At 40.4% G+C, this 16006-nt stretch overlaps 1 protein-coding gene across 2 annotated transcripts; it reads right to left on the bottom strand.

Moving 5' to 3' along the window:
* Positions 1 to 7814: 7814 nt before the first annotated feature.
* On the bottom strand, positions 7815 to 15991 carry ptpn1 (protein tyrosine phosphatase non-receptor type 1). 2 transcript variants are annotated; one of them, XM_084553851.1, is made up of 10 exons: positions 15771 to 15991; positions 15555 to 15672; positions 14878 to 14968; positions 13796 to 13896; positions 12528 to 12626; positions 12305 to 12442; positions 11977 to 12186; positions 11583 to 11744; positions 11313 to 11473; positions 7815 to 9760 (listed from the first exon to the last, which is right to left on the bottom strand). In XM_084553851.1, the coding sequence occupies exons 2-10, from the start codon at positions 15609 to 15611 to the stop codon at positions 9463 to 9465; spliced, it is 1317 nt and encodes a 438-aa protein (XP_084409977.1). In that variant the 5' UTR covers positions 15612 to 15672; positions 15771 to 15991; the 3' UTR covers positions 7815 to 9462. The 2 variants fall into 2 exon arrangements, with proteins under 2 accessions (XP_084409977.1, XP_084409978.1); XM_084553852.1 differs by having other exon boundaries at positions 15555 to 15648.
* Positions 15992 to 16006: the final 15 nt, after the last annotated feature.

Here is a 16006-nt window from a genome sequence, read left to right as displayed (position 1 = left end):
TTGTTCTATTTTGCCAAATGGTGTTATGTTTGTCTGTCTCTTTATACATTTCTGACTTTTATCTGTCACATAAACCGAAGCTTTAGCAGCTCAGGTTCAGTTCTATCCTGTAGTCTTTGTTGCATTCTTGCTTCCCTTCTGTCTCTCCACGAGTGAATTATCACATAAAGGCACAAAATGTTAAAAGTAACTAGAGTCAAATCCAGGTTTGTTGGTTTTAAAGTCATAAATCTATAAAAACTGGTCACAAATATGTCTTTTTTTTTTCTTTTCTTTTTTACATTGAAAAAAAAAACTAATTTTCCTAAAAAAGAAGTTGGGCACTGTAGTGTCTAGAAAAAACTCACTCAACTAGTTGTGAATAGTAAACTGAAGAACTGTTTTCAGCTGTAGATCAGTAGGGCAGGTGGTTAGCACCGACGCCTCACAGCAAGAAGGTTCTGGGTTCAAATCCATCGGCCGACTGGGGCCTTTCTGTGTGGAGTTGGCGTGTTCTCCCTGTGTTTGCATGTCCAAAGACATGCTCATTAGGTTAACTGGTGATTCTAAAATGGCCGTAGGTGTGAGTGTGGTTGTCTGTCTCACTGTGTTAGTCCTGCAATAGACTGGCGACCTGTCCAGGGTATACCCCACCTCTCGACCAATGACAGCTGGGATAGGCTCCATTCCCCCCGCGACCCTCGAGAGGACACGCGGTTACAGAAGATGAATGAATGAATGAATGAATGAATGAATGTAGATCAGTAACAGCAGAATGGTACACGTGTGGCTCATTGATGCTTTAATTTAACAACAAAGCTGTATAGCACAGATAAATATTAACATATCACATAGTGAGTGTGATTAATTTATAACTGCAGAATATCAATAGTCATCCTTTAAGTCATAACATATTTCAGACACCTCCTTTCGGTATGTTTACACTTTACCTCATAAAGTTTAAACAGATTATTTTATGAGCTATGGAGTACCCCAGAGCTCTCCTCTGAGTCCCTTTTTGTTTTTTATTTTGATACCTTTTTATGCTTTTATTTCCCTGTTAAATATCTCAGATCAGCTAAGACTTATAAAACATTGTTGGTTACCTATGAACCGCGTTGCACTCTAACCACTCTTTAGTGATTAATAGCACACTGGGAGTCAACTTACTGGTTTCAATTTGTATAAACTGGTGGCCAGTTGTGATTTTCTTTCTTGCATTTTACAGGAGCTGTAATCTTTGATTTTGTAAATGTTGATCACATATGTCATGATCTTAAATAATGCTAAAATAATTTTAGCATCATTTAGCAGTACATCTTTGAAAGAGTATTTATATTTGTGGTTGTAGTTTGAGACATTAATTTATCCTTATTATAGACTCAGATACTTAGTTTAAAGACTTTTTGGACAAACGATGAGTGACCAACATAAAACCAAAGGCAAAAGGTGCTCCGTAAATACTGATATAATCAATCAAAAGTAGTCAAACATGTGTGATCTTGTTAGCCACAATAAGAACTGGTAATTATAGATGATTTGTAAGTTTGGGTGACTTTAACACAGTGATTTTGCTTTATTAATTGCAGTTCCTCCCCCAAGTGAAAGGGACACCGGATATCCGGACCATGGCTTGTAACGGGAAGCCAGGCGGCCTGAGCTACGGTAAACGAACCAGAACATGATCTGTCTTGAAGTGAACCAAGATTTCAACATTTTGTTCACTTCTGCTATTTTGCTGTAGATGACTGTGAAAACGCAAAATTGACGTGCAGAAGTGACTTGCGGTCACTACACAGCAAGTATCATTGCCCAGATCTTGTGTAACAACAGGGTATCCTTGCAAAACGGACGTTGCCTTAAGTATTAGAGCAACGTTTGTGTCTGAGGAGAGCTTATTTCAATATAATATTGCAGTATTGCAGAGTGATTAGCAGGAATGTAATGATGTATCATTAAAGAACCAATGTAAACATTATACATATTAACAATATAAATATTAAGCCTGACGGGGGGGTTGTTAGTTAAAGCTGTATCAAATGTTGGTGCAGGTTTCAAACTTGTTCAGGTGCCTCTAATTTATAAGAATTAAAAAAAGAAAAAAGAAAAAAAAAGAAAGAAAAAAGATTCAATGAGATTAATCAAAAAAAACAAAAAAAAACAAGGCCGCTGAGGATGATCTTTAGCAAGGCAAGGCACACTCATGTAGTTTAGTTAAACGAAGCAATACTAGAGAGCAGACACAAACACCCACTTACAGTAAATAATTCTGCATTAACACAGAAAAATACATGAATAATGAAATATATCTGGAAAATGTAGCTAAGAAATATCCACTTTAACAGTGTTACATGTATTTCACGAATAATAAGAACGCATCTAGCATGACGTAACTCTTAGGTGGTTTAATCCTGTTTTCAGGAGTAAAAGTACTTCTGTTAAATGACTGTAACTGAGTAAATCTTATATTTCCCTCTGAAATATAGCAGAGTAGGGCTAACTTTTAAGGGTAAATGCTAAAAAAATAAATAAATACTCTTACTAACCTAAAATAGTACAAACATTCAGCTATAGATTTATTCATTTACTTTCCACCACTGAACAAAAGATGGCACTTGAAGGAAGCGTCATCTGCCAATCAGTATTCACCAGAATTATGAATAAGCTCTTTTAATGAATAAGCGTCTTGTTAAACGGTTGTTTAACTGTGATACACTAATAGACAAGTTTATGCTTGTAACTCTGCGTGTGGTTCACTAAGCAGGAATTAAAAAGTAAAATAAAGGGAAAGATATCCGGCTCGTCTTTCGAGGTGCAGAAGTTTCTATCAATATTGAAAGTTCAGCCCATTGCACTGTTCCTCAAAGCTCTCCTCCAAAACTTTCCTAGATTACTAGACTCGACACGCTGGTCAATAGAAAATAAAACATCCCGTTTTATTCTGACAGCCAGGCGTCGAATATTGCCCATATTATGGAAGTGAAAGTTTGTCACCGTCTTTGCTGTAATGTACACATTTAAGAAACACTCATTCTAACTGTATTCTAATGGTATAACGCTACTTCTGCTTTTATTCAGTAAAGAAAGTAAATGTGAACATTTTCCATCTATAGGAGCAAAAAAAAAAAATAAAAAATGCTGCTGTTAAAAAGGTTAAAGTTAGATTACATTTAATTTGTATTATGAAAACACAGTTGTGCATTTAATGGGGAGATAAAGCTGTGGGAAGATCTCTCATCTTGTGACTGCATGGAACAGCCTGGAGGGAAAATATTTTAAAAATGAAACATCACTTTTTGTGTGTGTGAGCTACAGTGCTCAGTGAAATCACAGACAGCATCTTCATATAATAGTAGTAGTGATGTGTAGGCTTTAACATGTACAGATTACTCAACAGGAAGTAGGGTGTGTATTGACGCTGGTGGCAGCCATGAAAACATCACCACCCACACTAGCTGAGCTATGTGGCCACCTTCACGTTCACCGTGTCTTACCGCCTCATTCCTAAACGTTGCTGTTGCAATCACAGAATCACTGACAGGTTTGTGCTCCTCTGCCCCAGATTCAGTGGCGCATCAGTTAATCAAAATCATCACACCGGCTGCAACAAGTTGTCTTTTTCCCTTGTTGTTGTGAGGACAAGATCAGCAACGAACCAAAAAAACACAGTGATGACATTGTGGTGAAGCAGGCGGGTCAGCCAGCTTTGTTTACATGTGGACCATATGTCTTCAGCGTCATCACTCCTCACTGCGTTAAGCAAGAGGAAGGATGCGGGAGCTTTGAAGCGCACCAGGGGGAAGCACCAGCTCCAACCTCTTAGTATTTACGCTATGACCTACATGCATGGACTTAGCCTGTTACAGACGATAGCTATATGTCATATTGATGCGTGCATCTGACGGTTGGTCCTCAGCAGCAACAGGCAGGGGGAGAGGAACAGGAACAGGAACTGCTCACGGGTGAATGTCTCAACAGACATAACCAAGACATCAGCCTCTGACAGAGACACTGCAGCTTAAAGAAAACAACAACACAGTGCCTTTCCATTCGAGGTGAAAACAGTCATGCTGTTTATTTTGCAAAGATGTGGCCCCCATTACATCATCACACATCATCACACAATTAGATTCACACTGATGCATTAATGCCTATAGGCAGCTGCTTTTAGCTACTTTCTTCTGAATTGAAGAATAGTTTATATAGTGTAAATAATCCAGATATAGTGTAAATAATCCAAATAGTCTCAAGACACTTTACAGTATCTGGAGCCTGAAACATCCAGAACAAGAAATAAAGAGATGTTGGCAAGAAAAATCTCCCTTTTAACAGGAAGAAACCTTAAGCTGCTTGAGGCCAGCCAGTTAGAGACACAAAAGAGGTAGTTGGGACAGAAGGGAAGGGAGGAGATAAATCCATATAAACTGAATTTAATCTGAATAAAGTCCAAAAACCAAAGCTGAAACAAAGGCCACTGGATTTGTTTGAGTTTTCTTGGAGCCGTTTAGGTTTTTATTTCAGACTATATGTGGGTGGTGTCAGCATTCAAAGTGTTCGTAGTAGTTCACAGTTTACAGCTTAACTACTACTACAGCTGTTTAGTCCAGTCGGTCAAAGGGTCACAAGATAAATCGGAGCAGTTGTGACATGATTAAAAGAAACGCAAAGAAGAAAAAAAGCAAGATAAATATTTTTCCACTATTTCAAATCTGTGCTGTTTTAAAATGTTGTTTACTATTGTACGCCACCTTGGGCCACTATTTAAATGAAACCAAGAACAACTGCTTGTAAGAGGCCTCAGCAATACCAAGCTCTGAAAGTGAGAGGTCACAAACTCTAAAAGTTGTGAATCACCGGTTTAATCTTCAAAGGAAACATGAAACAAGGGGGAAGAGTTAGCCTGGCTCTTCCGGGGCCTCGATAGATCACTAATTAACGCATTATGTCTATAAAATCAAACAGTACAGACATTAGAGTGCTGTCAATCTTCAATCTAACTCGTAACAATGTGTAATTGCACAGATATGACGTGTCAGTCTGTGAGCTTCAGACCTGTGGGTAGACAGATTTATTACTTAAGACTGGGACAAAGTTTCAAGGCTTTATACTAAGCTAAGTTAACTAGCTGCTGTTTATGGCTTGTATTTACTGTCCAGACATTAGACTAGTTTCAGTACAGATATGGTAGGTGTATTTTTCAAACCTATTCTGCAAAGTTATCACCAAGTACAGCAGTCAGATAATCATAATAAATGTCTGTATTTCCCTGTGAAATTTTGCAACAAAAAACCAAACCAAAACAAAAAAAACAGTAAGAGTTGTTTTTCTTCACTGGTCGATACTGAATGCTAAGTTTCATTCACTCCCCCTGGATAGTTTTGAGTTTTGAAATGATAAGGGCATGAAGAGACATGGCGCACCTGACGGTGCACTCACACCTTGTGGTATCAAGCATTCATTGTACAACGTTTCTGTATTTGGTGACTCAGACATTGCAGAGTCACACTTGGAAAGATCTGACTCTCCTCGCATTCAGGAATTTCCTGAACCCAGCTCAGCTCCCTGTGAAAATGATCTGCAGGCAATGGGAGAGACTTACAGTCAGCGAGCGTCCCACCCACCCTCACAGCTGGCCAGCTATTGGGAAGTTCCAGGTTAATAACTAAACGCAGGACACACGCTGGAGGAGTCAGCAGGGCAGGCCTGATATCCTTTTCGGTCGACTGTGTCTGTGGAGTCAGCATTGTGCACGGTTAGGCTGAGTAAGAAGCTACTATAGGTTAACACACACTGCACCTTTAACATTTCAACCTCTTGTTTTCTACTCTGACAGTTTCTCTCCAAAGTTACAGACATTGAACTGTGTGGGCCTGGTAGATGGCATACATAGATATGAAATGCTTAAAATGGTACTTAACATATTAATCATGACGTGGTTTGTGACAGCTCTGTCAGATGAGACGGGGTGTATAAGTTCAATAGAAACAACTGTGGCTTTAAGAGGACTTCCGGCCCCTGGTTGTACCTTGATTGTAGTTTTCCTTCAACAACGTGTCCTATCTTGTTGCCTCGCTTGACGTCAGAGAGCGGTGGTTGGGAGTGCTATTACTCACTGTTTAAGTTACATTCCTGTACAGCACGTACCAGTGCCTGCCTCGAATTTCCCAAACAGGAAGTTCTAGCCAAGACTGTTGCCAAATCATCTGCACTACACCCATGTGGTGGAGCTTACTAAATCAATGCATGCGTTTCTGACATCTTCACCCTTCCTTTAGAGTTCACTGACTTTACACTACACCACTCATTTTTCAGCCATGTGTGCTAAAACAACTGGGACGTCAACCTTAAAACCGTGTGTGTGTGTCCAAAAAAGTGTTTGCCTGCTTTAAGAGTGGCCAGAATAAATATTGGTACTTAAAGTCCAGTTTTTTGAAGGCAGAGCACATTTTCATGAAAAATACTTTTCGTACAAATGGAAGCAAACAGAATCTGACAGGGAGAAATATTTGTGCCATGCTGCCCCACTATCGCCTTATAATCTGAAGGCAGCGCATGTCCTGCCAAAAGAGTAATACTCTTGGCTCCCATCCAGTGTAAATACAACATAATTGATGAGCAAATGTGGGTACAATAGAGAAAACAGGAAAGAGTGGGTTGTAACAAAAAGCCAGAGCTTCATATTCAATGACAGAGGCAGGAGAGCACCACAGTCCCACAGAGCCACCCTGTGGACTTTTTAAATCACTTCACTCTGGAAGTAGACGCCAATGGTAAACACATTTTCTGCAATGAAGTAGAAATCTAAAGCAAACATTAAGAATACAAAAGAAGAAATGTGTTGATTAACTCCTAGCTATCATATATTTTTTTTTCATATTGGCCATAAACCATCTGTAAGAACAAATGTTTGGTTTTAAAAACTACCATTAAGGTTTCAGGCAATGGAGCATTTGTTTGATGAGTTAAAAATCTCACTATAAATAAAATAGCATTTACAAAGAATCAGTCCAGGCTCATTTCTCCTGTTCTTAAAAGTTAAATTAGTTCACACTCAGTATTAACGTACGTCCTGGGCGATCAGATGTGGAGGGTCAAAGTACGTCTCTTCACGCCTGACATTAAATTGTGTCTCCACAACTGTCTCGAATGACCACTTCTGTTTAATGCAAACACCACCAACACCATATGTGACGCGGCTGAATATTGTGCAAACATCTGCTCTCAACTAAACAACACATCAGCGAAGGAGTGACATGATACTAAAAGTGTGATGACCACAATGACCCAGACCACTTCTGAATATGCTCTAAGGGTTCAGGTCTGAAGTGTGTCTCGTTTGTGTTCACACTTGTATTTTAAGCTAGCTGCTTAAGATCCGTTCTCTCGTATGACAGATGTTAATACCAGGTCAGTCACAGAGGCAAGAGGAACTATCATTGGTAATAGATTGCACCAAACAGCCAAATACGTCTAGGATTAGAAACCCTGCAGGTTTTCTAGACGTGAATGAAGCAACCTGCCTTTAAGTTACATGTTAAAACACAGTGAAGCAGTTTTTAACTGCAGAGAGAAGTTTTTAACTCTTTAACTGTAATGTGGGAGTAGACTTAACTTGCTGTTTTTTAAATAAAATATACTTTCACTGTGAAAAATGCTCAAATGTTAACTTAGGCTCATTCAGAAAAATGAAAGTCAGACACATGGAAACACAAAGATAGAAGCTGCCATCTTTCATAAAGCTGATTAAACTACATAACTCATGTAGGGACGAATGTGACTATAGAACTGTACGTGTATGTAAATCTATTCTTAAAAACCAGAACAAATCAACAGTAGACAGTTTCTTCTTTATTTAAAAAAAGAAAACAACAAATGTAAATAAAAAAATACATGTTTTTGAGCTCAGCGTTAAGTATAGAAAAACAGGAAAACCTGGTGCAATGCACAGGTGCTGAGATTTAATCCCATGCTAAAGCAGAACAAAAAAACTCAGCACACTGAATCCTCCTGATTTTATATATAGTGTGTCCTTGGAGAGGACATTTATACATTCTAAAGAAGAAAAGTACAGCTGTTGGACAAAGTGCTGAACTTTGTCGAGTCCCAAAGGTAAACGAATGCTAGCAGCTTAACTAATCTCTTTTTGGGACAAACCTGTTGATTCATGAATGCAGCATGCTAAAAAATAAACAATTATACAAAACAATATTGCCAGCTCAGGGCCATGCCATGATACAACAGATAATAATCACTACAGTGTATTGTTTTCATCCCTGCGCTGGTGTTGTTTTTTTTTTTGGTTTACTTAAAATCCCTGGTTCCCTGTTCAAAGTAAAAGGTGACACATTATTGAGTATTGCTGGCAAAGAGAGTTGGGCATTAGCTACTTTTTGTCTCAGTTCGTTAAAGCTGGCACGCATGTGAGTTACTTTACAACAGGTTATCGTCCAGTGTGACTGAAAACAGTAACTTAAGACAGGTTACGTTATAACCTCATCAAATATCTCAAAGTGTAAAGATTACGATATTATATTAATCTGCTATTTGAATGGAGGCTAGGCATGTCACCATATCCTATTCATTTTGCACCATTTAGTTTTTTTTCCCCCCGTGTCACGGTTGAGCTACCAGGGAGAGAAAACGCAGAGGGAATCAAATACCAGGAGAGAAACCTGGTCTACATCTCACATTTGACATACTGTAAATGTTACATTAATAATTCTCGCAGAGCAGATTTATCTCGCACAGGAGTAGAAAGTTTCAATAACTACCACTCTCTCGAATGCACATACACAAGACACACAAAAACGCAAACCGTATGCACTCAACCAGCAGCCAAACACAGGCCACTAGTGAGGTTGGATAACAATTCAGTGCCGTGCATTATCTTATCTAATGGGCACAGGTTTGCGTCCCTTTTTACTTTCACGTACTTAACCTTATTGTTGAGTTTTAATAACAATGGAAAGAAAGTTTCCCTCCTACTGGCATATTTTCAGTCAGGCTGATCAAAAATCTGGTTCTGTGATTTCTGGTCTGTTGGTTTTTAAGCAAACAAAACAAATGGTGAAAATCTAACTGGCACATGAGGGATTAGGGATGAAATGGAAGAACACATTCAAGTTTCATTTGGTAAATAAGAGAGGAGACACGTGTAAAAAAGGGGCTTTTCCTCTACAGACTGCGATGAGTGTTCTATGTTGAATCTGCAGTTATGTCGGCACACGCGTTTATGATGTGACACCTGAAGAACTGAGGCCCTGAGCATCCAAGATGACGTAAAGAAAGAAGGTGGGTGATAAGGAGGAGCCAGCCGACTGCTCCCACTGCATTTGTAAAATTAAAAACGAGTGAATCTGCTGAACACCACACAATCCACTCACTCGCAGAGTCTAAGCAGGCTGATTGGCCAGCCACGTCCACTTTGAAACATCAGTGGAAACAGAGACAGGAGCAAAGAACGGAGGACTGAGGAGACGGACATCAGTGGAAATAGGCTCGATAACAGGCATAAGCACTGAGAGCCAGCGCAGTGCACAGGCACACGTTGGCAAGTAGAGGGGACCACGTCCCCGGCACAGGAGGTTTTTCCTTCGGCTGCTTAGCTGCCTCAGGCAACTCCGGCTCTTCCGACTCATGCTGCTGCTGCTGCTGGGATTTGTTCGGAGATTTGGAGGCAAGATCTTCGATTCCTACTTGGCCATCGAGCTCATCAGCATCGTCGGAAGGTGGTGGGGGGGCAGGTATGTTCCTCCTTCGCACCTCTGTCTCTGGCGAGGACCTGAAAGAGAAAATAATGTGTAAGTAGATCAGAGTAAAGCCTTAAAGTCTCACCGTTGCAGGTTGCTTTTATCTGCTGGATAAAGCAGTTGGAAGATGAAAGTATTTCTCTTGACAAGTAGCTAGGGGCACAAAGTCTTCACAGTCCTTTGACTAGTAAGTATGTAAGTATAGCATACACAGCAAATTTCCAAACCAATCAAAAATAAGCAACAGAGATAAAATGAGCACCAAAATTCATCTGATTAAAATGCATGAGACTAAAAAAAGATTACAGGGCTGCCTGAAGTCATTTTAATTCCTGAAAATCTGATGATCATTTTCTTGTTAATTGGATAATCTGAACAGGATGTTCAGATTGAGAACAAGTTCAGAGATTCATTTGAAAAACAGTGGCTTATTATTTTTTTTTGTGTGTTATTTTTGTTCATTGCTGCAGCTCTTTATTAAATGTTTACATCTTGTCACTGTCAAGTGAGGCTAGGAGAGGCCAGCAGACAAACTCAGTAACTTGAAATAGGAGGTGTAAAGGAGGATAAACTATTATAAAATGTTATGAACTACACATATACTAAGTCTGTATTTAAGAGTCGAACTTGTCAGGTTCAAACGACCAACTATGCAGGTCTGAAGTGTACTTAGTTTTGAGCCCATAAGTCCTCCATCCACTGGTTTAACCCCCTTATCCTTGTTGGTGCAGATGGGCGACAGAGCCAACCCCGGAGGCTGGGTACAACTCAAACAGGTCACCTGTCTTTTACAAGACTGATAAGAAGACAAACACCATTTAAAACTACAGACAACTCATCTAACCGGCATGGGGGGAAACTGAAAACCCAGAGAGAGAACAGCTGCCAATTGAGATTCCACACCTCATGTGTCACCTGCACTGAAGTGGTACAACGCAAGAACAATAAGGTAGGGCTTTACGCATCAAAGGTTAAGTATGCTGTACAAATAGTCACTGCAACCTAATCCTATCCTTTGAAAATATATTTTGAAATGAAGGTTTGACTGAAGTTCAGTAACATCTGTTCAAATGCTCTGTCTCTCCACGGTCAATTTGGAAGATTTCCACTGCTCCATTCTCTTTGTCACTTTCAATATCCCGTGCTGTAAAATCACATCATTCTCAGCTCTCAGCTCTCAGCACAATTACTCTGGTCCAGTGATCTGTCTGCCTGCATTCTCTGACCCAAGTCACCTTTTCTTTAAATTCACTGCAATTCCATCATTCTTTCAGTCAGCCGTTACACCCTTCCCGTCTCCCCTTTCTCTGGTCGTTGAGGGCGTCTCAACTAAAATCTCTGTCAGCTTAACTGTCCCACCACCACCTCCGTCTAGAGTCTGGGGCGGTCCTGTCTCAATCAGCCACCTTCACCTGGGACTCAGCTCTATGATGGGTTTCTTTTCATCAGCGTCCAACCAACAAAATATCTCATCTTAAAGTTCTTGTTACTTCAGTAAATTTCACTCTTCACTTCCAGATCACCTCTCATTTTTAACAGTGACGTAACAGTGACGTTTAAACTCAAACATGTTTAGATCGTTACCCCAGACTGTAGGTTGCCACATGTCGAATGAGTTCCTCATTTCCAGGGAAAAATGAAGACTCAAATTTGCCATTGTGAGGGTCTCTGGGAGGAGGAATAGGAGGAGGAGGGGTGAATTCAGGAGGATCATCTTCCTCGTTCGAAAGCTCTTTCCAAGACTCCTTGAGGAAGAAAACAAAGTTCCATCAGCAAAAACAACTTATCTTGTGCCGCACATGCTTTGTTTTTTCTTAAAGCATACATAAGCACCTTAAGAACAAATGAACTTACCTGCAGAGAGGTGTCCCCCTTGATGTACTTGGCACCTTCGATGACAGCCAGGTAGGAAAAACGGAGTTGATCGGCAGTCTGAATCAAGCCCATTCGATAGCGCCGCATCTCCAGCAGCACATCCCGAATGCGCACTGATGACGGGTCCTTACGGAGGGACATCTACATTTAGCAGCAAAAACATTCAGTATGTAAGGTTTACGTGTCTTAACCAACACAAGTCAGACTGGGGACGCCATTTATTACTGGTTGCTTGTACAGATTATCAATGAATTTAGTGTTATTCTGCTGTTTGTTTCTGGAGATAAGTGCAAATTTCCTGTGCACTGTTAATGTTACGAGAGATAAATTCTGTCAATGTCACGATTTCTTAATAGCAGAGTTCAGTACAAACCAACAAGAGGCAGGTGTCTACGAGACAAAAGGTCCCAGAGCGTCCGATGCCAGCGCTGCAGTGCACCACCACTGGTCCCTGGTCTGAATTCAGACAACCTGACTCTCGCACCTTGAACAGGAAGTTAAGGAAGGAGGCAGGAGACTCTGGTACTCCAAAGTCAGGCCAGGTGGTGTAGTGAAACTGTAAAATCTCACGTGTCTCTTGAGTCTGCAGCAGAAGATCAGAAAGAAAACAAAAATAGCCTCATAAAGATGATTTAAAAAAAAAAGAAGACAGAATTGACATGTCTACTTTTACAAACAAACTCAAGAGATAGACAACTTACAGACAAATTTTCCAACTCCAGCTGACGGACTGTGTAGTAGGATTTAATGTCTTCTGAGACAAGAGTAAGCTTGAAACTGGTATCTGAAAAGATGGCATCTCTCTCCTCTCTGTGTGGCCAGTATTGGGCGCATTTAATCTAAAACCAAACGAAGGTGGACATTACACACAGATTTAAGATGAAATGAGGCTTGATGACACAGTCACACATTACCCCCACTTACAGATCCCTTCTCTATGACTCGATTCAGCATCACGACGCCACGGGTCCTCTGCTCCCATACCATCTCCCAGAAATGGCCACATGTTGTTGGAAGGGGTCCCTAAAGAGGAATGTTTACCGCTGGTTATATTCTTGGGATAACACAAGATCTTAGGAAGAGTGCATCTATTTAAAGACTTTTGATTAAGAAGAAAAAAAAAAGAGACAACAGCATTAATGGCAGTCGTTGCGGTGGAAGACTACTTTACATCACTCAGATATTTACATCTCCCTCATCCAACATGTTAACCACAAGTATCGACTGTTAGCTTACCATCTATTATGGTCATGTTAACTCACTGTATAACATTGTGTTGACATAGACTGATCAGGCATAACATCATGACCACCTTAGTAATATTGTGTAGTTCTCCCTTGTGCCTCCAAAACAGTTGTGACTCATCAGAGAATGGACATGGTCCTTCTGAGGGTGTCCTGTGGTGTCTGATAACAGAATGTTGTTACTGGGGCTCTTTGGGTCCTATGGGTTGAGGGGTTGTGGATCAGGCTTGTTCCAGTGCATCCCACAGATACTTGATCAGTCTGGGATCTACTGAATTTAGAGGCTATGTCAACACCTTGTGCTGTTTTTCAAGTTTTTTCAGTTGTTCCTAAACAGTTTTTGCTATGGGGTGGGGGGCCTGGTCTGGTCTAGGTGGGTGCTACATGTCTAAGTAACATCCACATGAATGCCAGGTCCAAAAGTTTCCCAGCAGAACAAGATGGTCAATGTTATTTACTTCTTGTGTCAGTGGTTTTAATGTTGTTCCTGATTGGTGTATGAGGACATTTTAAAATATTTTTAGTGCTTATTAATGTACAGCCTGTAACCCCTGTCATCAATTGTAACTTCTTCCGGGAAGTGACATTTCACACTACTACAACTATGTTTTACTACGTTGTCATTCAGTATCTTCAGCCTCTTCTTATCAGTTATAATTGTTGACCTGTACATTACTTCTACCCCATTTGTAACAGCACAACAAACCGAATGCTCCACAATGTTCATAAAGTTAAATCTACACCTCCACATAAACAAAAAGTATTATAAGGGTTTAAGGTGGAGCTCTTGAATTATAAATGCTGCAGGCAGGAACTTAAAATAAGGTGCTGCCACGCTGTCTAATATAAAGAATAAGGTCTCCATTATGGACCCTAAAGTTTAATTCACGTGGGACTTTGTTGACAAAATATTTGTGTAATAGCATACTGAATTAATGCCATACTCACCTGAGTAAGGATATAGTTCCTCTGTGTCTCTTCTACTGTTATCAGGCTAGCATTAATGTAGTCGTTCGTCCCCAGCTGCAGACATATTCTGCTGTGATCAACTGAGGAGAGAGAAAAGAGTTTTTTTAAATATGCCACAACGCCCAAGGGACGAGAAACGCAACTCTCAGACGGACACAGCTGCTGAGACAAGTGAACAAAACAACGTTTGACTTTAATACCAAAAGGTCAACTTTTCTTGAAACTTCTAGCTTAAACGTGAACAACATGAACCAGTTGCAGGTTCCTGAATTTCATATCTTGTTTAAACACAATAAGAAACACCCTGGGTGGTATATACCGGTAAGTATTTGCAACCCGGTCTTCATGATTTGCATAGCTTATACAGTGTGAAAAAAGAGGAAACCACACAGTTCAGCTGGTGGATCGTGACGTTTGGTAAAAATAGCGTTTATTAAATAATAATTCATCTTGAACACTGACATGTACGCCTTATAGTTTTTCCAAGTGTCCTCAAGTATGGCTGATCAGTAATCACATAAAAGATATATAATAACAATTCAATAGGTCTAGATTCTGCCTTTCTTAGACAGTGTGGTATTAAGTCTGAATGTGTTGCCGGTTTAAAACTGGTGTACGGTATTTACCGTATTTACTACGGGTGAAAATGATCTGTTGAGCTACTCCTGTAAATAAATCATAAGCACAAAAATGTAAATTTATAAACAACACTAACAAGTCACACAGAAGGCAGCATTCACATCACACCGACATAATCAGTAAGTACACAGTAATAAATTAGGAGGCATTAATATGTCAGTGTGCAGTGCTGTGCCTCTTGTAAAACACTAACTTCATGTCATAACTACAGATCATTACAGTGCTTGGACCTGAGGAGAAACAGCAGTAAGACGAACCACTTGTATCCTCAACGAACTGTGAAAGGCTCAGCAGAGTTGATGCTGCTGCCTGAAGATGTGTGATGTTTGAGCAGAAATAGATTACCGACCCCATCAGCTCTGTGGGAAAGACTCCAACACTTTCACGAGTTTAGATTAATATCCTGGCACAAACCAACTTACACGGGCTGACATCTCTGTATCGGTTCCGGGTCTTGTTTTCGGGCAGTTTGGCAACCTTGCATGGTAGTTCACAGGACTGGTGACGAATCTCCTGTGGCAGAATAAAGAGAAATATAGCCGTATATTAGTGTTACATTCACACCACATTAAAGGAAGTCCATCTGTAGCCGCTGTAAGCTTTAAAAGTGAATTCAAAGAATCATCAAAGGGAGGGTTGTTCCTTCCTATTTTTTATTTCTGCAGAAAAACTCACACAGTGAACTTAATGTAGAGCCCACAAAGAGTGTGTGTGTGTGTGAGGCTGTTACACATGTCAGCACACAAAAACACATGTTTTTACAATCAGCTGATTAACACTGAGGTTTAATTAACACATTTGTGCAATAAACTGAGAATAAATCTTTAAAAAAATATATTTTGTTTTTGATTTTTTTTTCAGATTACATTTGAAAAGCTCCTGGATGGGATGAGCTGCTGGCTTCAGACCCCGGGCAGACGCATCAATCATCGGATAGGTCCGAGCAGGAAGAGCTCGGGCTCAACTAAACACGAACAATACCCGATATCTGGAGGAATGATATCTATGCTGCTGCTGCTAGTAGCCGCTGTGTATTAGCTACTTTCTGGCCTAAACGTGACAGGTCCGTTTCCACCTTGGTTTTGCCGAGAGGTCCTACCTGATAAATGGCGCTCCAACTCCCGTTTTCATCGATTTCCCGAAACTCGGCTTCCATTGCTGACAGTCCAGCTGCCGCTCTCTCTTCTCTCCTCCTGATATGGACAACCGCAGATCCCCTTGTAGGTTAAACAAATCGTAGGCAAACAGTTTCCCCTCAGTAGCTGCCAACAGTTCTCTGCTGTTCAGTAATTCTCAGTACGGCTGCATAGATTACCGTCTCGGCCCGCTCAGAGCGGAAACACGCTGCTAGCTCCTCCTACACGGTGTCGCTGCCGTCCTTGGGTGGCTCAAAAACAGCAAAATGTGTTTTTATAAAGAGAAACTTTTCCGCTATAGATCTTCTGAGTATAAAATCTAATTTACAAGCCCCCGCTACGTCCGTAACTATAACTCTGTTGGTATAAAATCGTCACTTTACCATCCCTTACGGCAGCAGTTAAGACCGAGCAG

This window comes from Chelon labrosus, assembly GCF_963514085.1.
Source record: "Chelon labrosus genome assembly, chromosome: 10".
NCBI lineage: Eukaryota > Metazoa > Chordata > Actinopteri > Mugiliformes > Mugilidae > Chelon > Chelon labrosus.
The sequence above is the reverse complement of the archived record's forward strand: the minus strand, read 5'-3'. Positions and strand labels throughout refer to the sequence as shown.

Coding starts and splice junctions, on each gene's coding strand:
- ptpn1 (XM_084553851.1), bottom strand. CDS start 15,611: ATGGAAGCCGAGTTTCGGGAAATCGATGAAAACGGGAGTTGGAGCGCC. Junction 14,969..15,554: donor GTTGGAGCGCCATTTATCAG/GTAGGACCTCTC, acceptor ATTCTGCCACAG/GAGATTCGTCACCAGTCCTG. Junction 12,187..12,304: donor TGGAGTTGGAAAATTTGTCT/GTAAGTTGTCTA, acceptor CTTCTGCTGCAG/ACTCAAGAGACACGTGAGAT.